At 38.9% G+C, this 27225-nt stretch overlaps 1 protein-coding gene and 1 long non-coding RNA gene across 12 annotated transcripts in view; one reads left to right on the forward strand and one right to left on the reverse strand.

The window, feature by feature from the left end:
- Nucleotides 1–7370: 7370 nt before the first annotated feature.
- Nucleotides 7371–16480, reverse strand: LOC138757657 (uncharacterized). 4 transcript variants are annotated; one of them, XR_011353792.1, is made up of 4 exons: nt 16305–16480; nt 14966–15097; nt 12689–12761; nt 7371–11791 (listed from the first exon to the last, which is right to left on the reverse strand). It is a non-coding gene; the product is annotated as an uncharacterized lncRNA (long non-coding RNA). The 4 variants fall into 4 exon arrangements; XR_011353789.1 differs by having other exon boundaries at nt 14970–15097; nt 16305–16477; XR_011353791.1 differs by having other exon boundaries at nt 14970–15059; nt 16305–16476.
- The window catches only part of LOC138757654 (calnexin-like), an 87010-nt gene continuing 76205 nt past the window's right edge, over nt 16421–27225 (forward strand). Inside the window, exons 1-6 of one of the 8 annotated variants that reach the window (XM_069925328.1) lie at nt 16552–16567; nt 17778–18041; nt 18338–18435; nt 20787–20925; nt 22058–22131; nt 25634–25692. In XM_069925328.1, coding sequence (XP_069781429.1) covers nt 20800–20925; nt 22058–22131; nt 25634–25692 — 259 coding nt within the window. In that variant the 5' untranslated portion in view covers nt 16552–16567; nt 17778–18041; nt 18338–18435; nt 20787–20799. Of the gene's footprint in view, nt 16568–16924; nt 16963–17000; nt 17118–17579; nt 17650–17777; nt 18042–18337; nt 18436–18636; nt 18726–20786; nt 20926–22057; nt 22132–25633; nt 25693–27225 lie in introns of those variants that run through there. The other 7 variants (XM_069925330.1, XM_069925325.1, XM_069925327.1 and 4 more) reach the window with 7 other exon arrangements.

A 27225-nucleotide genomic window follows, 5' to 3' on the forward strand; every position in this document is an offset into this window, starting at 1 on the left:
CTAATTAAGGAAGTAGATTTGTGCCAAGCTAAGAGATTACAAGTTGTGGCTGTGTATCATTTTATTATTACTGGTGGTCAGCATTGCTTTATAAATACTAAGGTTTGAACTGACAAATCTAATGGTATTGCATTACATAACTGAATGTGTTTTCAGCTTAGGTAGGACTTGATCTACACCACAACTGTTTATCAATCATCCCCACTGATATGCTATAGACATGGACCTGACAAGTGCTATACTAATACAGGACTTTTATTAACAGACTCTCAGCTACCACTATACTGACCAGTGGGAAAACATCTCCATCTGTTATACCAGTAGGGTGGAGCATCTCTCCAGCCATAGCCAAAAGCAAGTAACTCCATGCATGAGAAGCAGTCAGTATAATACTCCCCCCATTACATCATCACATCTACCCCACACAAAAATTGACCGATTTTAATAAAATATTATACTGACCAAAGCAAAAGATGGAAAAGCAAGATGGAAAAATTTCAAAGGTAAAGGGTTACAGTAGGATAATTCAAAACCAGAATTAATTGGCATACCAGGAAACAACCTTCAGAGATAACAGTAAGTAGCCTTGGTAATTATGTCTATGACTAGAAATGGCCATAACACATTCTCTGGGGAGGTTTAGAAATATGAGTAGATCTGCGCAAAGGCACTGGTGGGAGTGGAGCTTTATCTCTTAACGAAGGACTTTTTGCACCAGCTGAGGGAGTGGAAAGCAAGAGTTAACATTCTCACACGGAGAGTATTCTTCCTTGGGTCATGGATCAAGTAACTGATTTTCTCGTGATGGGGAGGGCAGTGAGGGTGTCAGAATAGTGGAAAGGCTAGCAGACTGCAGACCAGGAGAAGCCAGGTCTCTAAGTGAAACAGTTTCCTCTCTCCCATCAAGAAAAGCAACATAAGCATATTGTGGGGTAGCATGAAGCAGTTGAACACATTCTACAAGCGAGTCAGATTTGCTGAGTCTGACATGTTTTCTTAGTAAGACTTCTCCGAGCTCAGATAGCCAAGTCAGCAAAGTCGGTCCAATCTTCGATTTTCTAGTGAAAGTAAAAACACATTGGTGAGGACTTTCATTGGTAGCTGTACAAAGCAGTGTGTGAATAGAGTGCAATGCCCCTGGCAGCACGTCAACATTTTGACTTCAGTGTAAGAGTGCTAGCTTTCCAGATTGTACCATTACCACACTCCACCTGACCATAACAACTATTAGCGATTCCCCTATCAAGAAGGTATTGCTTAAGTTCTGTACTCATGAAAGCTGATCCTCTGTCACTATGAATGAAGTTAAGATAACCAAAAATACTGAAAATCATATCAAGATATTTAATAACAATACTAGCAGAAACATCAGCACATGGTATAGCGAAGGGAAAATGAGAGAACTTATCGATGATGTTAAGGAAGAAGACATTCTTATTGTTTGAGGGTAGAGGTCCTTTAAAATCCACGCTGATGTGTTCAAAGGGTCTAGACATCTTAATCAGCGTAGAAGTGGGAGGTTTGTAATAGCGTGGTTTACACTCCTCACAGACTGGACACTCACTAGTCAATTTTTTGATATCTTCTAATGAGTATGGCAAATTGAGGGACTTAACATAATGATAAAATCTAGTGACCCCTGAATGACATAATTCATCATGAATGCCTTTCAAATGGTCCAGGTGCAGACTTGCACAGGGCATGTGAGAAAGAGCGTCCAAGAGGTCATTGAACTTTCCCGGGTGATAGAGTCTATCATAATCATAAATAGAAAGCTCATTCACCAACACATGATCTTAACATTTTTAATCTTGCTCTTCAATTTAGTGTTGAACATGTTGCTGTGAATTTCAAAAGTGCCTCCAATAGTGAATGGATTCTACAATGACTCGTGCTTCCTTTTCTATAGAGGATTACCTGACCTCTGGCCCATGTAATGTCTGAGAGTAAAAACCCACAGGTCTACCAGCTTGATTTAGTGTTGCTGCTAAAGCCCAATTGGATGTGTCAGATTCCACTTGGAATGGTAAATCCTCATCAACAGCTGTCATTGTCACCTTGGCTATATCCTGTTTGATGTGTTCAAAAGCACAGAGGGCTTCTTCAGAGAAGGGAAAACTGGTTGTTTTAAACAGTGGTCATGCCTTACCTGCATAATTCAGCACCCAATGAGTGTAATAGGAGAAAAAACCCAGGCAGCGCTTGAGGGGCTTTTGTGTCGCAGATGGGGACAGCTCCATGAGTGGTCTCATTCTTCTGGGTCAGGGTTGATTTCGCCTCTACTCACAACATAGCCCAATAGAGCCAGGCATTTAGTGCGGATTACACACTTATCATTGTTAAGGGACAAGTTCAGATCCTTGGCCACCTGGAGGAACTTTTCTAAATTACGATCGTGATCATTTAAGTCCTTGCCACATATGGTGACATTGTCCAGATAAGGGTAGGTGGCTTTCAGATTGTGAGTTTCTACTAGCTTATACATTTCTCTTTGGAAAACCAAAACACCATTGGCAACTCCAAAAGGGACCCTTTTAAATTGAAATAGTCTGCCGTCTGCCTCAAAAGCAGTAAACTGCCTTTCATCTCTGTGAATGAGCACCTGATGGGAGGCTGATTTCAAATCAATTGTGGAGTATATTTTGTATTGTGTAATCTGGTTTACCGTGTCTAAGATACATGGCAGGGGATAAGCATCCAGTTGCGTAAATCTGCTTATAGTTTGACTGTAGTCCACAATCATTCTATGTTTTGTGCTATTTTTGACGACTATTACTTGTGCACGCCAAGGACTCATACTGGGTTTGGTGATTTTTTTTTCTCTCAATAAATGACTAATTTTGTTCTTAATAAAGAATTTGTCCTCTTTGCTATAGTGCCTACTCTTTGTAGCTATAGGCTTACAATTCAGGGTTAGATTGGTAAAAGACACGGACGTTTAATCTTAAAGGTTAACAACCCATAGCCTCTTGGGGTACTGTGATTGATGGTAGTGGGCCATTAAATGCCAGTACAATACTTTCCATTTGGAACTGGAAATCTAGCCCTAATATCATCAGAGAATACAGACCGGGTAACACGTGTAATTTGAAATCTTTGTATTTGTTCCCCTGAACTTTCAGGGTTATCCTGCAGCAATATGTAATGTCTAATTTTAGTCTAGAATAAGCCATAGAAATTTTGCGCTTCAATGGATTCAGGGAGCTTGCGGTCGTAGAGTGGATATAGCTGTCAGTACTGCCCAAATCAAACAAACAGTCAACAGGCTCCCTGTTTACCTTCACCTTCATCGTGGAATGCTTCAGCCCATGGGGTTCATCCTGGTTTATTGTCATTGACGCCAGAACAGGTCTCCCCGTAGCAATCTATCAGAGCTCGCCTCGTCACTGGCAGTTCCACTCACAATTTGGTAGGAGGTGTTAGATGAATTGTTGGCGCTCCAAATCAACTCAGCAGTCTCAAGGCAGCGCCCCTGCTTATTAGCAGCGCTTGTGCACTTCTTATTCCCTCTCAACTCAGTGTGAGCTAAATGAAGAATCTTGTGCCTCGCAGGCTCTGGCCGAGATGGCACAATCGGCTCGTCACGTGGGGCACTGTGAGCATTTATGCAGCGCCAATCCGCAGAAGTAGCAACTTCTGTGGCGGCCTCTACACTGAGGATTAGTGGTGCTCAGCTGTGGATAATCACTGCGGATGGGCTTCGGGAGTGCCGCTTCAGCACCTCTTTCCTTCTCAAGGGCTTTAGCACTTTGTAGTGCAGCCCTAAGGGTCTTGGATTGTTGTAGAGTGGCATTGTTGTAGAGTGGTCCCGGGTCTCCAGTAAGCATTGTCTGATGTACCCCGACTCCAATTCACATATGAATGCATCCAATATTAAGGATTCTCGGTGGGTTTCGGCTGTGACAGTAACTTAGACACAGGCGCTGGATAGCCCTTTTAGGGTGAGCTTGAAAGCATCTTCGCTCTCCCCGGCTTGTTGTCTTGAGTTTGAAGTAGATGTCTTGGAAAAAGTATTTTGTGGCTTATCATAATAGGTTCTGAGGAGATTCAGTGCATTCTGGTACACACTTGTCTCCCTAACCATGGAGTAAGGTATTTCTCAGAGAGCCATGAGATTATCCATCTTCACAGCATCTTGGACAACATTGTTCACTCACATATATGCTTTAAAACACTGGAACCAATGGTGAAAATTTTCTCCAGCTTGGGTGGCATCTTGATCGACCTAGAGTCTTCCTGGTTTCAGGGAAGTATCCATGATTTAATCTGTTAATAAAATTGATATGCCATAGACATGGACCAGACAAGTGTTATACTAATACAGGGCTTTTATAAACAGACTCTCAGCCACCACTATACCGGCCAGTGAGAAAACATCTCCATCATTATACCAGTAGGATGGACAATAGCAAGCAGTTCCAATACATGAGAAGCATTCAGTATAATACACCCTCCCTCCCCCCATTACATCATCACACCAACCAAATTTATTATGTACATATTTCTGGCATAGTTGGTTACTTGACACTTTGCCTAATATCACCAGTAGTGAAGACGGCAAAGATATGGTTGAGGGAGAGAGGCGGAGTTCTCACTGACACCTTTAACATCTCCCTGAGAAGCGCAGTGGTCCCAATGTGCCTCAAAGCAGCCACCATTGTCCCCATGCTGAAGAAGTCATCTGTGTCCTGCCTCAATGATTACAGTCCTGTCGCACTCACATCCATCATCATGAAGTGCTTCGAGAGACTCTCAATGAGGCACATCAAGCTCCTGCTGCCCCCATCACTGGACTCCCTGCAGTTCACATACAGACCCAACTGTGCCATGGACAATGTCATTGACACCACCCTCCATCTAGCCTTCACCCACATGGAAAATAAGGACTCACATGTTGGAATGCTGTTTATCACCTTCATTTCGCAAAAGGAAGTTGAACCTACTGAGTCTAAACACTTCCCTCTCCAATTGGGTTCTTGACTTCCTGTCGGGGAGACCTCAGGCAGACAGGATCAAAAACTGCTCCTCCAGGACCATCACACTGAGCATGGGGGCCCTCAGGGCTGCCTGCTTAGTCCACTGCTGTTCACTCTGTTGACCTACGACTGTGCAGCTAAACACAGTTCGAACCATATCATCAAGTTCGCTGATGACATGACCGTGGTGGGTCTGATTAGTAAGAATGAAGAGACAGCATTCAGAGATGAGGTGCAGTTACTAATAGACTGGTGCACAGCCAACAACCTGTATCTGAATGTTAAAAAACCAAAAGAGATGGTTATTAACTTCAAGAGCACCTGGGGGGACCACGCTCCACTGACCATTGACAGCTTCACCATTGAGGTTGTAGAGTATAATAGTTAAACCAGGTATAAAATGCACTGATTTTGCATACTGATGCTTTGCAACTGATTTTTGATGATATTGTGGAGTAATTTAAAAATGGCAGCACTGCTGGAGGTACTGTAATAGCTGAGGTAGCACAGACCCCCCAGGAGAGGAGGGAGTGGATGGAGCAGCCTCCATGGGGTCCTTCTGCCCAGTTGCAATGCCAACAGCATGGCACAGGCTTTGAACAACCTGATAAAGTTCCTAATGGTATTTTTTGAACTATCCTGAAACCACAATGGTCCATGCTCAAGATGGCTGCGCCCATGCAAGGCAGCGGACCACAAGGGGTCGCAGACTCTGGGAGGGTCAGTGAACCAGTACAGAGCACCAGAAGCAGAACACCCCTTCACACTCCGCTGAGAAGGAGAAGCCTGGGAGACAAGTGGGAAGGTGACAAGGCAGCAGAGCAGAATGGGGCTCAGTGGTTGAAGGACCCACACAGGCTGCAGGCTGATAGAGACTAACAAATCTCAGTCCTGATACCCAGTTCCCACAGCCAGTCTCTGGCAGATCATGACCTGGTGTTTACTTTGCAAACTAAATCCCTGCCTACAGACCACCACTGGGATGGGGAATTGAAATATTCGAAAATATTTTTTTTCTCTCCAGGGGATGTGGGCATGTTTTCCTTCTCCTTCCCTAGCTATGTGCCACCTAACGGTGAGAGTCACTTCCCGCACGAATGAGGGCAGTAGTACTGACTTTTTTTTTGGCAGTACTTTTTGGGCTTTTTTTGGATTTTTTTTCTCTTTCTTTTTTATATTTCTTTTCTTTTTCTTAATGGAAATGCCAGGTGTAGTTAATGATTTTGTGAAATGGAAGGCCCACAAGGAGAGGCAGAGGGGAGTTATGAATTTTTTAAAATTTAATATAATGGCAAATAGTAAAACTTTGAATTTTATGTTATAATGTTAATGGGCTTAATAATCTGAAAAAATAAAGTGTTAGCTTATTTGAAGAAAATTATTGTTGATATTTCTTTTTTTACAGGAAAAGCATCTATCTGAGAAAGAACATCAAAAATTGAAGAGATTGGTTTGGACTAGGGCTGTGACAATTTTATTTAAAAAGTTACCTGTTAAAATTTATAATGTGATTACTGATCCTGTGAGAAAGTTTGTATTAGTAAATTGTCAAATTTATTCTGAAGATTGGACTTTGATGAATATTTATGCACCAAACATAGATGTTGAAGGATTTATTAGGGATAATTTTATGTATTTAGCTGAGACATATGGAAAAAATTGGTAGGAGGGGATTTTAATTGCTGCTTGCATCCAGTTTTGGATAAAACAACCAAATCAGTTACTCGAGCTAAAGCAGCAAAGGCAATTTTGAATGTTATGAAAAAAAAAGGGGGGGAATATTCTTGCACTATTAACAGGCTCTCCGTCCGCGAAGCCAAGCCAAAGAAAAAAATTAACAGGCAATGTAATTATAAAAGGTTCACCTAGAAAATTTCCAGTAAATATATAAGGGCATGAATTTAAAGAAAAAAAATACACAACATTCCAAAAGTCTAAGTTGCTAGCAGCAAAAGTGCTGTAGTGCAGGCATGGTAGAATGTAACATTTACCCCTTTTACACTGAGATCCCAGTAAATTGGTGGGTCAATGATCCATGTTTAAAGCAGAGCACTCACATTGAACCATGAAATGCCAGTTCAGTGCAACCTTTTATATAGAGACCCGTTATTCTGGTGCAAAGGTGTCAGGACCTGCAGCATTACAGTGTTGGAGTCCCAGGAAGGCAAGTAAGCCTTTTACACTGGAGCTGATGCAAAATGCATCGACTCTGATACTACATACCTTGGCAGGTAAGTAACCATTTTGGTCGTGTCCACACAGATAAGTGAAACAGTAAAAAGGCAGTTAATTACTGTCTTTCAAGGGCAGTGTAAAAGGGCTATTGATAGTGCCTGAAGTTGATGATGGGGTTCATAAATGAGTCATATATCACATTTCTCAAGTCATTAACTCTTTCTCTTTAAAATATTTTTTATTGAGTTTAACAAAAACCCTTTACACAAGGTATACTAATGATAACATAAATCAAATCATACACATATCACTATTGCAAATTAGAAGCAGAACCATAATGTTATAGAACTTATTTCATTCAGGACATCATATTCTATAATTATAATAATTAAACAATCAAATCATAACTCATTATGTCCAAAAATAATATTGAATAATAAAATTACACAAATAATACATATTTTATACTTCTTTGATGTGATCATGTTGTTCTGTAATTAACTCTAATTACTCCACCCTTTAACATTCATTCTTCTCTGCTCAGGTTTGGGCTCTTCTATTATTTACAATTACCATCCACACTCCACTTAATTACCTTTCATTTAACTTGTTGACCCATTCACACTATTATATACTCTTCTTGCATCTAGATCCTAACACAACCTTTTCCATACCTGCATCCCACCTTGTGCCATTGTTCTGTAACCCATGTCCCACTTCACATCCCATTCAGTACCTTACTATAGACCCTTTTCCCATTTCCCACTGGGCATCATCCAAAAGCCCACTATAGACACTCTCACCCTGTTCCAAACCCCAGTGGCATCCTCTCCAGTACCCAACCGTTCCTCACATATCCACATCCTATGAGACACCCTCTTCCCATACCTACTTACCCTATTAGACACCCTCTCCTGTATTCATGCCATTAGCCCATTTTTAATTCAGCACTCCGCATATTCAATTACACATTCTCCTACCACATCACACTTCTTCAGACAACCTCCTTCTATATATATGCCCACACACTCCATGCGAAACCCTCCCCGTCCCATACCTGAAACCCTCCTTCTGTACCCATACCATTGTTTGACCCCTCCTTCTGGGCCCACTCTTCCTGATACCTTCCTTTCTTTTAAAAATCTTTATTGAGTTTAATTTTTAAAAAAATGCATACATATTATCCAATACATGAACTATAAGACAGATAATTTGTACTTCTCAAATAATACGTTAATCATACATAGTGTGGTGTCACACCATAAGGCAGGTGAACCGGTCCTGCTTGTAACACATGCGGCAGGGCAGCCGGCCAAAATGGCGCCGATGGGGGAATTCCCCTTCGACCTCTGCACCAGGATCAGAAGCCCATGCTTGGGGACCCACGTGACGCCCTGGTGACCTCAGTGCCCCCAGTGCGGTTCTCAGCCAAGTCCGGGGTGGGAGTATAAGGCCAGCCAGGCAGCCTGCAATAAATCAGTTCTGCTCACTGAGGTCAACCCGTCTGGTTGTGTGTTATTTCAGTTAGCAGTGTTGCTGCTGCTAGAATAGTATAAATTGTGTATACCATTCTCAATCAAACCAATTTTGTCAAAATATCTTGAAAGAAAAAAAGGAAAAAAAATTTTTAAACCCTATTAATTAAACCCCTCCCTCTAACAAGGTTAACTTGCATATCTAATATTACTGAGGAAACGAAATACGACATTCGGAAACCAGACAACACTTTTCAGGAGCACCCAAACACCCCAATTCTTTAAATTATGGTAATATTCCATAAATAGGCCCCACATCTTGTAAAAAAAAAAAAAATCACCTTTACATCTTTAACATTAAATCTGATTTTTTCTTTCTAAACTTAGGAAGGACATGACCTCCTGTAACCATTGAGTATGACTAGGTGGAGTACTATCTTTCCATTTCATCAGAATTGCCCGTCGAGCTATCAATGAGGTAAAAGCTAAAATTCGCTCCTGAGATGAAGTCAATAGTATATCCTCTTGTTGAGAAAAACCAAATCAAGCAATTAAGGGACACGGTTCTAATTTGAACCGAAAAAATGACTGATAAAGATTGAAAATAATTTTTCCAAAAATTTTCTAAATTAGGGCAAGCCCAAAACATGTGTATCAATGAGGCCTCAAAAATTTTACATTTATCACATAATGGATCAATATCAGAATAAAAACGAGATTGTTTAACTTTAGAAATATGTGCTCTGTGCACCACTTTGAATTGCAACAAACAATGTCGCGCACAGAAGGAGGATAATTTATCAAATTTAGAACAATATCCCAGTCCTCATCTCTAAGTGACAAATCCAAGTCATGATCTTAACTGGTGAAACTATTCTCAAGTCCATCAAATTATTATAAATAATTGATATTGAGCCTCTAGGAGAAAATTAAAAGTCAAAAAGTAAATCAAGAATGTTTGTTTCAGAAATCCATGGAAAATCAGACTGAACAAAATGTCTGACTTGTAGATATCTGAAAAAAGTGACTATTGGGTAATTAAAATTTTGCCCTCAATTGTTCAAAAGAAGCAAAATGATCTCGAATAAAAGATCATTAAAATTTTTGATAGCAGGTCTACACCACTCACTAAAACCTGTATCTAACAAAGAAGGGGAAAAAAAAGTTAGCTATAATGGAACTGGCAAGATAAAAGCTATGGATCCCAAAGAATTTTCTAAATTGTGCCCATATTCTCAACCTATGCCTCACTATCAGAATGCTTGTTAATTTAGAAAAATAAAAAAAAGTTTTAAAAAACCCTAGGATTGCCAACATAGATGTATTTTTGGAAAAATTCCTTTCTTTTAAAAATATTTTTGAGTTTAATATTTAAATCTTACATACAAAGTTATCTAATAATAACAAACAACTGGTCATATCATATACATTTTAAACATATAATGCATCAAAAACCTATCCGTGATTGTTTATTTGACTTGTTTAAGACATCAAATTCTATAAACATAATATTTAAATTTATCCCTTTCTCATAATATATCCCAGTATAATTCTGGATAAAAAATAGATAAGACAAAATTAAACAATCCCTTTATATAAACAAAGAGTATCTTAATTAATTAATTAATTGAGATCCATAATAAACCATATTAAAACCCATGTTTAACTTGTTAGTCTAAAAAAGATAAAAAGAGAAAACAAAAATCCTCTGACTAATCTAACCCCTCCCTCTAACCAAAGTTAACTTGTAAAATTATAAAGATATGGATTGAATAGTGATTTTCAGACACTAGCATCCAGACTTCTTAAATCTTCCAATTATGATAGTATGTTAATGGGCCCCATGTCTTGTCAAATTGAAACTTTGCATCTTCAATGTTTTATCTAATTTTCTCCACACTTTAATAGGACAGAGCATCATGTATGAGTGAATGGAGAGTTATCTTTCCATTTCATTAAAATTGCTCATCTAGCTATCAATGAGGTAAAAGCTAAAATTCTCTCTTGGGTTGAAGTCAAGAGTATATTCTCTTCTCGAATAAAGCCAAACAAAGCAATTAAAGGGCATGGTTCTAAATTTGATCTTTAGAATCATTAATAAAGATTGAAAAATATCTTTCCAAAATTTTTCTAATTTAGGGCATTCCTAGAACTGCAAAGATTTTACACTTATCGCATAATGAAATGACATCAACATAAAAACGAGATCATTTGACTTCGACATGTGTATCCTACGCATCATCTTAGATTGCAATAAACAATGTTGTGCACAAAATATGAAGTTATTAAGCAAGTTAAGAGTGAAAATCTAATCTTGGTCTGAAAATTATATATTCAAATCATGTTCCCCATCATTCTTAATCCCAGTCATTGAGGCTGTTCTTAAATTGATTAAATTATTATAAATAATTGATATTAATCCATGCTGTGAAAATTGCAAATCAAAAAGAAAATCAAGTATTTTTTTTCTGAAATTCAAGGACAATCAGAAAGCTGAACAAAATGCCTAACCTGTAAATATCTAAAAAAAAGTCTATTAGCAAGTTTAAATTTAGCTTTCAATTGTTCAAAAGAAGCAAAAATCTTTTGAATAAAAAGATCATTATAACTTTTGATACCTAATTTATACCATTCTTTAAAACCTGTATCTAACAAAGAAGGATGAAAAAGACGACTGGTAAGAGAGAAACTATTATATCCAAAAATATTCCTAAATTGTGTCTATATGCCAACATTCTCAACCTATTTCTCACTATCGGATTGTATGTAAATTTAGAAAAGGAAAAGGGTAAAAAAGAATCTAAAATTGCCAATATACAGAAGGGCAGTTCACTAGTTTATCAAAATGTATCAATAAGAGTAGATTACATAAATTAACTGCCCAATAGGAACAATTAAATTCCACTTCCACCCAAGAAGGGTGGTCAACTAATTTATCAAATTTTAACAAAATAAGCAGATTACCTATATTGACCACCTAATAGTAGAATTTGAAATCTGGAAGTGACAGTCCTCCACTGCTTTCAGTTTTTTGAAGATGCGCTTTGGGAGATAAATTGGGGAAAGTTGTTTTCCTTGCCACACCCGTGTCTGCCTGTCCCGCATCGGACTTGTCAGCCACAAACGAGCCTGCAACTGACGTGGACTTTTACCCCCTCCATAAATCTTCGTCCGCGAAGCCAAGCCAAAGAAGAAAGATATGAAGAAATAAACAAATCCAGTGAATTTAAAAAAAGATTTTGGGGTAACGATTGGTATAGACTGGAAAAGATCTAAACATTTTGGCAATATATTCATTCTAATCGAATTAATACCTCCAATCATAGTAAAAGACAAAGGTGACCATCCCGATAATAGTACTGTCACCTGATTAAATGTTGCAGAAAAATTTTACTTCAATAAATTCTTATAACTCATAGTAACTGTAATTCCAAGTTATCTAAACTGATCATACACTAACTTAAAAGGGAAACTGGAAAATCTTAAAGAAGACCCTTTAGTGATAACAATTCTTGTGCAGATTTAATTTATAGCCTGAAAACTAGCCTATATGGGCAAATAAGATTACTATATTTGCTATAGAAACATCTGGATTTGAAATAAAAAGCAAAAGATTATCTGCATATAAAGAAACTTTGTGTTCAACACCATTCCTAATTATCCCTGAAAAATCTCTGCACTCTTGTAAAGCTATAGCAAGGGGCTCTAATACCAAGTAAAAAAGTAACAGGCTTAAGGGCAAGGTTCCCCGATAAAGCCTAAAATGTTTTGACTGCTGTAAATTGGTATGAATTGTAGCTGTGGGACACAAGTACAGTGTTTTAATCCATTTGATAAAATCTGGCCCAAAATTAGACTTTTCTAAAATAGCAAACAGATACCATTCCACCCTATCAAAAGCCTTCTTGGCATCTAATGAAGAATACATGCAAGAGCAGAAGTGGAGGGTAAATATATTTAATAATTAATGAATAGAAATAACAATTTTTAATAAAACATTTGATCCAGACCAATAATTAATGGTAAAATATTATAATGGTAATAAATCTCATGGAAATTTACCAGATTGTAAGGAGGAAATAGCTGATAGTATTTCTTCCTGAGAAATAGGAGCCTCCAGACTTATAAGACTGTTCTGAGAAAGCAAAGGTAAATTAAGGCAATCCATGAAGTTCAACATTAAAGTATAATCTTTATTAAATACAGAGGTGTAAAGGTTGGAGTAAAATTCTCTGAAAGCATCATTTATTCATTTAAAAATCAGTAGTAGTCTTGCCATCTCCCTTTCAAATCTTATTAATTTGTTTTTAAGCAGACATTCCCTTTAATTGTCTGGCCAGCAACTTACCCGATTTTCCCCATTGAATGTAAAAATAACTTACTTTTCAATAATTGCTGTTTAATAGGGTAGGTAGAGAGAAGGTCGAATTTAGCACCTTCCTGTACTCACTCCCTTCTTCCATGCCCATAGATATCCACCTCTTCTGCATAGTGGGCATTTTCACACAGCAGTGTAAAATGAAGATTCTCGGGAAATTTTCCCGGAACCCACCCTGGAGTGTGAAAAGGTCAGCTTGGAAATTTTAAATGAGTCTGAGGCCCTACCTCGTAGGTAGGCCCACGACCCTGGGAAACTTTCCCAGACCACCCTTTCCCTGCAATGTGAAAAAGCAAATGGCTGAGCAGGGGAAGCCTTGTGACGTCAGCGCTTGTGTTTTGCGTCACGTAGGTGATTAAAATATACTGTGATAAAATATAGACATATTTTGGGGAGATAAATTGGGGCAGGTTTGTGAGTGTAGGTCACATACAAACACTTTAAAACAGATCTTATTTAAAATACTGGAGCTCTGCTAATGCTAGACATGTCGGGGCCTCAGAGCCTTTGCAAAAGCTTTGGAGAGTGCCCAAGAGACTTCACTAAGGGATTGTTGTTTACAAAAAGGCAACAGAAGAAAGAGCTTGTCAGACCTGCATTCTGTCTGGAAGAGAACTTGCTGTTCTAAGAGGGTCATGTGATTTTTGCAAGCAGAGAGTCAAACAGGCTTTCTCTGTGTGTGTGTGTGTGTGTGTGTGTGTGTGTGTGTGAGGGAGACACACATTCACACAGATCACTTCTACAGTGTTAAATCAGCAACAGCAACTGGGACTGGAACAGGAACAGGACAAGCTGGGAAGCTTGTGGAAAACCCCATTTGGAAGACAGGTTGAGTGCTTAGTTCAGACTGGTGAAAGCCCTTGTGGTTCATGCAAGAGGAGAGGACTGGTGGTCTAATGTTTCACTTGAAATAAGAGAAACAAAAAGGCAGTCTGTGATGACCTGAAAGAAAGAGGTTATCATCTGGAGAATCCTGAGGGGGCAAGTTTCTTCGGCAAGACACTGAAGTGGCTGGATGTCCATCGTACAACAAATCTTTCTCTAAAAACCTACAAAAATTTTTCTGAGCAGTAACCATTTACCTTTCAAGCTCCAAAGCCTGGTGAACTTTATAAATGTTAAATTCTGTGCACAGTATAAGAATTGCCTGCAACCAGTGAACTTAGAGGAATGAGAAATGAGATTGGACTGTGAATCAAAGAATTTTTCTGAACTTACACACATATTACATACATGTGAACTTAGAATTCGAAGGGGGGGGTTAAGTTAGGTTAGTTAAGTCAAGTGATTCTGTTTTCATGTTTAAAGATAATTAAAAGCAACTTTTGTTTAAGTAGCCATTTGTTTTGGTGAGTATCTATTGCTGCTGGGTCTTGGGGTCCTCTGGGGTCATAACAATACTTACCTCCTGACAACAGCGGGCAGCTTCAGCAAGCCGCGACGGTGGCATAACGAAGGATGAATGGCCATCCTCATTAACCATAATCCCTCACGCAGCTGTATTTCCCAGAGCAGTTCCAGCTACGTGACGGATTATGGGAAACAAAGTCGGCCATTCATCCACCATTGTGCCATCATCACCATGAGCCAAAGCACAGGGGAGCTGGATGTAGGCAGCTGTTGTTATGGCTGTCCTACTCCTGCTGCAATTGCACTGCAGCCTCCATATTTACAGTGGTGTACTGGGCATGTGCGGGGTACCTAGTTAATTAGTAAAGAGTATAAGGAAGGCTGTCGATGCAAGCTGTAATCTCTCCCCCCCTTCCCAGTAATGTGAATGCGTTTATCTTGTTAGTAAAGTATTTGTTTTGGTTCACTGTATCTGCCGACTCGACTCATTATTTTAAGCACAATAATGAACTCTGGGGAGGTGCAGTGGGGGTTGGGGGGGGGGAGGGAGGGAGCTAATGAGTAAGCAGTCAGGTGGGCGAGTGACCAGCGGATGGACGAGGTAAACTTACTTACTCCTGTAAGTGTGTAATGTATCATCAGTTGGGGATGGGACCACTTAGGAATTTGGACTGCTGTGTGAAAGGCCTGGGAGGTCCTGAATTCCTGGGAATTTCACAAGACAAAGTGGGGTCACTGTTTGCCTGCGGTGTGAAAACAGCTATTAGACACCGCCTCCTGTACCCACCATATTAAAGACCCTTCTCCTGAGACTCTCCTGTCTACCCTCCCTTCCCCTATACCCAGAGATCTTCCTGTGCCCACACCCTTCTCCCGGATGCACAGACCCTCTGATGCTCACACCCTTCTCCCGGATGCACAGACCCTCTGATGCTCACACCCTTCTCCCGGATGCACAGACCCTCTGATGCTCACACCCTTCTCCCGGATGCACAGACCCTCTGATACTCACACCCTTCTCCTGGATGCACAGACCCTCTGATGCTCACACCCTTCTCCTGGATGAACAGACCCTCTGATGCTCACACCCTTCTCCTGGATGCACAGACCCTCTGATGCTCACATCCTTCCCCTGGATGCACAGACCCTCTGATGCTCACACCCTTCTCCTGGATGCAGAGACCTACTGGTGTTCACACCTTTCTCCTGGATGCACAGACCCTCTGATGCTCACACCCTTCTCCCGGATGCACAGACCCTCTGATGCTCACACCCTTCTCCCGGATGCACAGACCCTCTGATGCTCACACCCTTCTCCCGGATGCACAGACCCTCTGATGCTCACACCCTTCTCCCGGATGCACAGACCCTCTGATGCTCACACCCTTCTCCCAGATGCACAGACCCTCTGATACTCACACCCTTCTCCTGGATGCACAGACCCTCTGATGCTCACACCCTTCTCCTGGATGAACAGACCCTCTGATGCTCACACCCTTCTCCTGGATGCACAGACCCTCTGATGCTCACATCCTTCCCCTGGATGCACAGACCCTCTGATGCTCACACCCTTCTCCTGGATGCAGAGACCTACTGGTGTTCACACCTTTCTCCTGGATGCACAGACCCTCTGATGCTCACACCCTTCTCCTGGATGCACAGACCCTCTGATGCTCACACCCTTCTCCTGAATGCACAGAGATCCCTGGTACCCACACCATACTCCTGGACCCCTGGATACAGAGACCCTTCTGTACCCATCCCATACTCCCGGATGCAGAGACCCACCCTCTCCTCCTGTACCCATGGAGGGACTCTCCTCCCGTGTACGGACCCTTTACTTGTACCCCAAAGTTAGTCACTCTTATGCACTCAGTCACCCCTTTATGCATCCACCTCTGATTACTTTCTTCCCACGTTAAAGTGCCATTGTCCCGTGACTCTACCTACCCTCTCCTGGTCTTCTCCACGAGCATTCATTTACATTCTCTACTTGGTGGGTCCGCTGACATTCACTTCCCATGTCCCCTCGCGCCCTTCCGGTCGCCTCGAGCTCGGTCGACCCACCACCCCGCTCCGGTCGCCATTTGAATCTGACGTCTGTCTTGCATGAAGTGCGCATGAGCAGCGGAGTCTGGCGGTTATAAATGAGGACAGGAGGCGCGAGGTAACGGCATTAGGATTAGTGGGGAGGGAGTGCGCGAGCAGGCTGTGTAAGTAATGTAGGGTAGAGGGGGCGGTTGAGGCCTGCGGTGGAGGAGGTAGTCATTAGCTTGAGGCCAAAGCTGCCGCTGTCCCATCCGCTTTTGCTGATTTTTTTTTCTTCTGCAGGGCTTGCAAGGAGCTCGGCAGATAATCTCTTCCCATTCATTGCTGAGATCGGTTCTCTGCTGTAAATTAAAATCTTGATGGCATAGTTTTATGTGCTGATTGCAAGTTTTGTTTTGAGTGGCTCATTATATACCTTTGAATACTAGAACTGTGCTCATTTTGCTTAAATGTTTACCAGGTTTCTTAATTTTTAGTAGGAGGCTGGGTGATGAGTGTAATTAAAGGAAAGATGAAGGCCATCAATGCTGCTGAAGATGATGAAGATCAAACCGTGGCTGTAACTATTTTTCATTCTGAAAAGGCCTTCGGCCCTCCCCATGTTGTACTTCATGGCCTATTGTGGCCGGATGCAAATCAAATAGCTTAGAAAAAACATGTTGGATTCTGCAGTCCAGTGAAGTGACATTTATCCTTTGTTAAAATGATGAACAGGTGGAAAATTTTAAGTTAAAGACTATCCAATTGGATTGAGGTGGTCACTCCAGTTTATAGTTTATCAGCAGATGTAGTTAGTTTCTTAGCTGTAGTTATTATTAAAGGGGAAAATATTTTTTTTTAAATACTGGTTACAAATGCTTTTTAACAATATCATGGACCAGATTTATGATTTGAGTAAAGGATCTTTAACCTGAAATGTTAACTGTTTCACTTTCTGCAGAAGCTGCAAGTTTGCTTAATAGTTCCAGCACTCTTTTTATTTTGGCTTTGCAGTTTTTTGTTTTCTACAATCTGTATTTTCATCTTTATTTAAATTGTTTTGTGCCTTTATACTATTGCCACATTCAGATCTGTACTTTTGTGTAAATTCTGCCTTGTGCATTTATTTCACTTAGCCCTTTGTTTGCTGTATGTGTTGAAATCCTTAATTTTATTCTTTTCTCCTCAAGATCATCCTTGAAACTAAACCGATTATTCAAGAATATTGTTATTGCCATTTAGCTGATGATAATTAAACATTTTTGAGGTATGTTGTGCTAATCAAAAAAAAATGATCCGCTATTGAAGTAAATACTTCCAAGTAAGTGCATGACTGTTGCTAGAACTTGACTAGCTAACTAAATGCTCTATAAAGCCTTATTTTATTCTTGGTAGCTCATTTGGGATACGCAGTTGAAACATTGGATCTGCAGGTTTGATGCAAGATGGCTCTGCTGAGAACTTTTCCAATCATTCACTTTTTAATTAAATGAATAATACAAGGTGACTAGGAGAGTCCTTGAAGTTCTTAACATCTCAAGCTGTCTATAACCTAATATGATGAGGTATTTAAAAAATCACCAGTTGGCATGTTAAACTGCACTAACCTCTGCATTAAATTTGAAAGCAATACTACAATCTGAAATGCAGTGAAATTTGGTAAGTGAAGATGTCCAGGAATACTGCTAGTAGCTCAATGTGTTGCATGTGCTTTCCCCTATCAAATAGCCATTATTCTATCCAAAATGAATGTAGTGAGAGGTGGTTGTGGTGTAAAATTTCTTGTTGGGTGGGGAGGATATTCCTTTTGCACCTAGTATTAAATCTTCCAGTAAAGTGAGGTTTTAAATGTTGGGTTTAATTACAAAATCTTGCACAAACTGCAAATAGGAAGTTAAAAACAAATGTTCCAAAAAAAAGTGATATACAAGATGGACAGGCAATCTACATTTTAGGTTGTGGCAGACAGTGGCTGATGAGGCATCAGGTTTTGTTGTGGATGTGTAGGAAGATGGTGAGGACTGATTCACTGGAGACATGTTCATGGTTTAAGGTAAGTATTAAGAATACTTTACCAAAGGAAACCATTAGTGCTGTGGGCAGTCTTTGTTAAATTTCAGCTTGGGATTATCTTTGCAAATTGCAAAAGATCTCTGCATTACAAAATAAATCTTTCAACACCTTCACTAAAAGTTTATTGAATATTTGAAAATTCTGACTTGGCTGTTCCTTAACCCTTGAATATTCTCTGTAGGTTCCTAGTACATGACCTAACAATCACCTTGATACCTTCCATGTGGACTCCAATACCACTCTAACCTGCCAGAAAAGTTGTCATGCCTGGTACAGTTTACATCATAAAAGCCTTTGAAGTACTTCACTGCTTCGTGCTGTTATTTCTGACGAGTACTTTTCATCTACAGTTGCTTCCCTTCATCCCAAGTGGCTGCTATAGTATTGAATAACATATTTCCTGAATCACTTGATGCATTAAAATTGCCCTCGAGCAAAGATCAAACTGTCCTTGACTGCTTTAAATTCCAGGGCAGAATTTCTCAGTCCAGGATATAAATGGAAGGTCTAGTCATCCTTTCAAAGACCTGCCTTGTCAAAATTAAAAGCTTGTTCTGACACCAAGCAGTATTCTGAAAAATATGTGCATCACCTTCAGGATATTGTTGAGCAATTGTAATATCTACACAGGCAGCCTCTCTAGTTGTCTTGACTGAATGAAACATACACTAAACTTTTTAATCTGTAATGTTCAGTAGTCTATGCTGGAATAAAAGATTTTCCAGACTGTTGGATTTCAGTAAATGCTCATCTGCCTCCTGCTCCAAGAAAAATCTAGTCTTTCTTCATAGATTGCTGACAACATCCTGGTTAATCTCCTCTGCAAGCTTTTCAGTGCATTCATGTCCTTCCTTGAGTGTGGGCAATCAGAACTGAATGTCATAGACTTACTGTGGCCGATTGATGTTTATGTTACCAGTTCCTCCCTGATATTTTCTATACCCAAGCAAATGAAGGCAAGCATCCTGCCACCTTCATAAATCTTTGAACTTGTATTATCCTTTACATAGCTCTGGTATTTGCTCTCCAATTCTGGCTGCTTGTGTTTCTCATTAATTCACTCACAGGAGTCCTAATCTCAGGAATTCTATCATTAAATGTCTTCTGTTTCATTTATAAAGTGCATCTCTAATCCAAATTATTGATCAATTGTTGCAAAATCATTTTGAGTGACACAGTTATCAAAAAAATAATAATTCGCCCCATGAGATCTTGGGATGTTTTGCATTGAAATGCATGGCTCTAAATGACCACTAAGTAGCATGGGCTTACAAAAAATGTCCCAGATTCAATTGTAATTTGCATTACCGACACTTGATGTGTTGACAGATATTAGTTTAACTTTAAATATGGTTTAAGCTTTTTTTGTTAAAGTTCATTTGTTGCACATCCTTGAATAAGTATCAATATCTAGAGCAGGGTTGTCAAACTCAAATTCACAGAGGGCCAAAATTAAAAACTGGGACTAAGTCGTGGGCCAAACTAAATATTTATTGAAAATTTTCAACAACATCTGCATGTTTTCTCTTCTTTCAACATATGTGATGTTAAACTTTTTCTTATTAAAATAAATGTTTAATAATAGTTTTGGTTAAACTCTTTCCAGAAGAAGCATTAACAAATGAGAAATAAAATATTCAATAAATAATATTTCTCTATAGCCTTTAAGCTCCTTTTAAATGTAATTTTTTCACAAGCCAACAAGTCAAAAAAATAACAACTTGCTTCAATGAAAATCCAATCTTTCAACTATGAACAGTCCAAAGTTAACCAAAGAAAATATTAATCCAAGCTTAGGTTGCTACACTGTGATTTACTCTGAGGCACCTGGGTCTAAAGCAGATACTTGGCATCTCTTCTTAGATGCAAGTTCATCAAACTCTGGGGTCAGAGTTTGCCTCCCACCTGTCTTGAAAGGTCCTGTTTTCTGTCTTTCGTTTGGCCATTTTTCGTGAGGGGTTTATTACATGTGAGTTGGGCGACAGGTCACAGATGCTAATGAAAGTAAAGAGAGGAGGTGGGGGCGATTAGCGGGCTGACGGGCTGGCGGCAACACATTTGCAAAGCATTCTGGGATTTGTAGTATTAGCTGTGCATGCGCTATACTGGCGCGACGGCCAGCGGGCCAGTTCTAATACATATTTGATATGATCTTGCGGGCCAAATATAATTATATCACGGGCCAAATTTGGCCCGCGGGCCTGACTTTGACATGTGTGATCTAGAGGGTGCTAGAAAAGAATTAGTGACTTCTGGAGCAGAAGGAAATTTGGGGGAGGGGAAAATAAATAACTAAATAAGATTCTCATTGATTGTGTATCTTCTACACAGGCAAAGGATCAAAATGAGGCCGAAATGGGGTTATTTTTTTCTCGGAATTTTGCTCATAATAGCAGCAGGCTGGGCTGATGATGAACTGGATTCCTTGGAGGTGGAAGAAGCAAATATTGAGAGGAAATATACAATTCAGGTGACTGTTCATTTTGAGTACTATATGCAAGATGACTTGAAGGTTCAGTAGAGGAAAAAGTGATCTGTTTGTATGTGTTATTAAGAAAAGTTGAAACTCAGCCCTTATCACATAATACATCCTCTTTATAGTTTTCATAGGAGTCAATCACCGGCCAAACCATTGCATACCCTTAAAGTAAAATAATTTCCAATCTGCTAGAGCAACTGAGGTTCAGGGAGCATCAGTGGGACATCATGAAGCTCATGCCCAAAATGCTGACCATTCATCCTCTCCCATTGATGCTGCTTGACCCTCTTGGTTCCACCAGCAAGTTGTTTAGTTTCAGATTCCATCATTTGCAGTCTCTTGTTTCCACAATTGATCATGTTGCATAAAATATGATTGCATGTGCAATATTTTCCATAAGCAAGCTTCAGTCCAAGGGTAAAAAAAAACATAGAAACATAGAAGATAGGAGCAGGAGTAGGTCATTCGACCCTTCGAGCCTGCTCCGCCATTGAACGAGATCATGGCTGATCTTAAAGTTCAGTACCCCGTCCCCGCCTTCTCTCCGTAACCTTTAATACCCTTATACTGAAGAAATAGATCTAATTCCCTCTTAAATATATTTAATGAACCTGCCTCTACTGCCCTCTGTGACAATGAATTCCACAGATTCACCACCCTCTGGGTCAAGAAATTCCTCCTCATCTCGGTCCTAAATGGTTTGCCTATTATCCTCAAACCATGGCCCCGGGTTCTGGATTTTCCCATCATTGGAAACATCCCATCTGCATCCATTCTGTCTAGTCCAGAAGTCAGTAATATCTTGGACAATGCAGCTTTTCATTTCTTGCACTTAACGATCTCCATGAGGTTCAATGTATGGAGAGGGGTTTTTTTTGTACTGTCTTTATTCTGTTCCAGTCAAGATGTCACATCTTTTTGTACCATGAACTGCAAATGTTCATAACAAAAATGTTCAGAAATACCTGTACCAGAACAGTTTGGGATTCTAATGGTGTGTAGATAATTTGAATTTGGTGGGAGTATTGAAGGACTAAAAGTATAAATCCTAATGACTGTTATTCCATAAGAACTGATCTTCTGTTTTATATAATTTTACTTTTGGTACACAATGAAATTGCAGGTACCCTACAAGACACCAGTGCCCAGTGAAGAGGTACACTTTGCTGACACATTTGATCGAGGAAATTTAGATGGGTAAGAGTTTTTTCACGTGTTGGCAAAGATCCAAATAATTTCTACTAAATAATTATTGCATTTCTTATTGCTTTGTTAATACACTGACATCCTGGGCCAGATTAATGTAGTAGGAAAAGTTGCAAGTGGTATGGGCCCCAGGGTGTGTTATATCTCCTAGCTGCTGTTCAGTAGTCTGATTAAAGGTGATAATAGACTAAAATCGTTAACCTTAAAAGGGAGGGGGGGGGCACCTTGACTGACCGCCTCACTCCTAGTCCAAGCTGTCTGCCCACCCCCCATTCTAACTCCAACACAGCAGCAGGGGTGCAGAGCTCCAAGAGTTTACTGGAGTGCTGCTCCGGCAACTAATCGGGCCGCTTTGGGTCTTCCCAGCGTGTCGCGATAAGGCTCGATGCGGGAGCAATGGCTGTCTTTGTTATCCATAATCTCCCACGCAGCTGGAGTTTCTCTGACAGTGCCACCGGGCCAGGGAAGTACAGAGCAGTTCCAGCTACGTGGGGGATAATGGGTAACAAAGACGGCCATTGATCCTGTGTTGAGTCAGCCACCACCGTAAGTAAGCTTGTTTTAACAAAATGTGTAAGTTAGTTTAATGGGAGAGGAGTGAAAGGGGGCGCAATTTCAGTGTAAGTGCTAAATGTATAAATAAGTTTGAATGGGGGGTGCGCACAATTTCAGTATTTGCCATAGGTGCTATGTTTCCTAGATCCGCCACTGGTAATCACTGAATATATAGTGATAGGAAAAAGCTAGCATCATTTTGTTAAGAATAATTAAGACTATTTTCTAGACAATTCCATTCTTCATAGTTTGTATCTAAAATGACAGGTTGGAATAAATGATTGAGTAGAATAGGAGAAGTAAATATAATTCCCTTAATTCCAAAAAAATTCCAACATAGACTCCAATCTGTCTCATTATTAAATTCTTTGTTAGTTTTGGAATAGAGAGAGGTAAAAGTGAGCCAAATACCACCCATAAGGAAGTATTCTTAAGGGATTTCAATTCAGTTTCCATCCAATTGGGGCAGTCATCTCTATTATCAAACTGTAAGAACAATAGCATTCCTTGTATTCATTGCCCAATAATAAAATCTAAAATTAGGTAATGACAGTCCTCCATCATTTCTTGTGTTCTGAAGATGGCTTTTATTTATTCTTGGTTTCTTTCCTTGCCATATATATGACATAACAGATGATTCCAATGTGTCAAAGAAAGACAGAAATAAAAATTGGTAATGATTCAAATAAGTATAAAAACTTGGCTAAAATATTAATTTTAATCAAATTAATACAGCCTATCATGGTTAGAGAAAGTGGTGACCATCCAGAAAGTATTATTTTAGTCTGATTAAATAAAACTACAAAGTTTCCTTTAGAGGTTTTAAAAATTCTTAATTATCATAATACCTAGATCTTTCACTATTTTAAAAGGATACTTGGAATATAGAGTAAGTGGGCCTTTTAGTGGTAATAGTTTGCTTTTATGCAGTTTAAGTTTGTATCCTGCAAATTTACTGAAGCATGTAAGTAATGACGATAACTTTGGTATGGATACCTGTGGAGTGGACACAAAAAGTAAAAGGTCATCTGCATTCACGATGCTCAATAAGTCTTCCAAACAAGCCTCTAAAGTCTTCTTTTGCTCATATAGCAACAGCTCACGGCTCAACCACTAAATCAAAAAGCAGAGGGCTTAGCGGGCAACCTTATCTCATGCCTCGGTGTAATTTTAAAAACTTTGAAAGTTGAGGATTAGTACAAATTGATGCTATTGGAGGCATAAATTAAAGTTTTATCCATTGAATAAATTCTGATCCAAAATTAAATTTACTAAATTGGCAAATTATTCTACTCTATCAAATGCTTTTTCAGTGTCTAAGGAAAGAATACATTCATTAGGGTGAATAGAAGGAGAATATATAATATTAATTTATGAATATTATGATAAGTCCCCCGTTTGGTCTAAATTTATTATTTATGGTATTCTTTAATCTATGTGCTAAAATTTTTGATTTAAAAACTTCATGTCCATGTTGAGTAAAGAAATCTGTAGGATACACAATTATCAGGATTTTTCCCTTTTTTAATATCACAGAAATGGCAACCTCATTAAAAGGAGGCAATTTCTCTTCACGAAATGAATCATTAAATTCTAGGTTTAGTTGCGAATAAGTTGTTTACAGAATAATTTGTAAAACTCCACTAGAAATCCGACTGGACCCAGAGATTTGCCTGATTGTAGAGAGGATATTGTGTTTTTGCAGTTCTTCTTGTGAAAACTTTGTTTTCCTGGGATATCATCGGTATCTCCAAATGATCCAAAATATTTTTGCCCTATTATTGGATTTATTTAAATGTTCACTAACTTTAGGTCGGGATTTTAACTGTTGTCTAAATAGAAAGGTTAAATCCCTCCAAATCCGCTTTGGCAATAAAAAGGTTTCTTATCCAATATGTGAGTGTCTGATATATGGAGATTTTTAAATCCCACTAGTAAAGGGGTTTTTTCTTGAGTGTGCACAGTGCTTATACCAGGATTGACCATTTTTTTAATTGATAATCAATTAATTAACATGATTAAATCATGCAACTATCAAGGCATAGTTATATCAGACCACACTCTAGTAATTTTAAATTTAGAATTTCCAAGTACTAAACAGCAGTGACGATTTAATACCATATTACATTAGAGGAAAGAGTTTTTGACTTTTTTAGGAAAATCAGATTCATTTTTTTTCTTGATGTTAATTCAAGCCCAGAGATTTCCAATTTGATAATCTGGGGCACAATGAAATCCTAGTTAGGTTGTCAAATTATTTGATCAATAAGATTGACTTACAATTTGCCTAAAGTAGAGACTGGGAGTTAATCCTATGCTGCCAACCCAGATTTCAAGACCATAACCAGAGAACTGAATTTCCACTAGTCCAATTAAACAACAGTATTGAAAACTAAGAGTCTATTTTATATCCATGGAGAGAAATCTGGCAAATTACTAGCCATTCAATTGAAAACTATTTTGATATTTAAAAAAAAATCCAAATTAATAAGATTTCTCTCCCTGATGATACAATAACCACTGACCATTCTAAAATAAAATATGCCTTTAGAGATTTCTATTTTAAACTTTATTCTTCTGAATTTAATAATGAATATGATCTGATGAATGATTTTTGTTTAGATCATTTGGATAATTAAGACTATTTCAAACTTATTAAAATGGGCATGCATGGCCATTATCAGAAAGTCTTTTGTGGCAGGGGGGGGGGGGCGCACCACAGTCACACTTCCCTCTCAATGCTCATGTGCCAGCTGGCATTTCATTCAGTGCTGTCACACTTCCCCCTCACCGCACATGCGTCAGCTGATACAATTTAGGGCGCCTTTAAAGTCAATACTATAGGCCCTGCAATACCTTAATCTGGCACTGTTAGCATCGGAGAAGAATTATCTTGGAACAAATAACTTTCCAATCTTGTATGTTATTTCATTTAAAGATGGGTTTTCTCCACAACAAAGAAAGATGAAGCAGATGAAGATATTGCAAAATATGATGGTAGGTAACATTCAAAGTCCATAATGACCTAAAAATATTATAATTATTTTCTGGATTCCCTGAAAGACATTGTCTCATGGGGAATTAAAAGTGGCCCATGAATTGTCTTGTTGTGCTATTATTGTTATTTGGTTTGAGTAACATTTAGGATGAGTAATTATTTCTTCCTGTATATAGCTCAGATTAAATAAAATACTGTGGTGAATTAAAATAATTTTCTGCAGTATAGTGTTCTTTATATATTTTCCAGCATCTTGTATTGACTTGAGTATTCTTTATTTTACAGTATCTAATCTAAGGACCTAGCTAGAGTGTTAGTGCATCATTCTTTCTTTAACTTGAAGTATTGTCAGTTTGAGGAGGGGAAAATATAGCAGAGGGAACAGCGAAATATAGAAAATGTTTTAAATAATTTTTTATTTTTCACACTGTGAACCATATTAACCAAAATATATACAAACTTTTCTCATTAAATATACACAGTGGCATTTTCTCCCTTTTTCCCCCTTCCTACCTCCCTCCAAAACCAATAAATATTCAACATCTACAATACAATAAAACCATTACACAATGTCATCACACAATGAAAAATAAACAAGAAAAATGTGTCATCTACTTTTACACACTGGATCAAGTAGTTTTGTCGTCTTATCATTTTAGGGGATGGAGGTCCGAGGCAAGCCCTCTCTGTTATGTTCGATGTACGGTTCCCAAATTTGTTCAAAGAATGTGACTTTATTATTTTTAATTGTTATTTTTTCCAATGGAATACATTTATTCATTTCCATGTACCACAGGCTCTCTTCCATTTTCCAAGTTGACATTATACATTTTTTTGCTACTGCTAAGGCTATCATAATAAATCTTTTTTGCACTTTATCCAATTTGAGGCTTAATTCCTTACTTATATTACTTAGAAGAAAGATCTCTGGATTTTTTGGTATGTTATTTTTTGTGATTTTATTTAATATCTGATTTAGATCTTCCCAAAACATTTTCACTTTTCTACATGCCCAAATTGCATGTACTGTTGTTCCATTTACTCTTCCTCACCCAGGAAGAGACATGAAAGGTAATTGAACAACTGAAAAGTGGCAAAGCAGCAGGTACGGATGGAATCTCCCCAGAGGTCTGGAAGGCTGGTAGCAAAACTCTGCATGCCAAACTGCATGAGTTTTTCAAGCTCTGCTGGGACCAAGGAAAGCTGCCTCAGGACGTTCGTGATGCCATCATCATCACCCTGTTTGTTTTGTTCCTATTCTTGCAATTTCAGCAGTTCAATTTTAGCTAAAAATTCCTCTATTTTATCATCTTTCCCCTCATTCTCAGTTTGGTATAATTGTTCATAAAATTCCTTAAAGTTCTCATTAATCTCCATATGTAATTTGTCCTTTTTCCTTGATGCCAATAGTTCTCTTAGCTTGTTCTGTTTTAAGTTGCCAGGCTAATATTTTGTGTGTTTTTTCTCCTAGCTCATAATACTTTTGCTTTATTTTCATTATGTTCTTCTCCACCTTGTATGTTTGCAATGTT

This window comes from Narcine bancroftii, chromosome 3, assembly GCF_036971445.1.
Source record: "Narcine bancroftii isolate sNarBan1 chromosome 3, sNarBan1.hap1, whole genome shotgun sequence".
NCBI lineage: Eukaryota > Metazoa > Chordata > Chondrichthyes > Torpediniformes > Narcinidae > Narcine > Narcine bancroftii.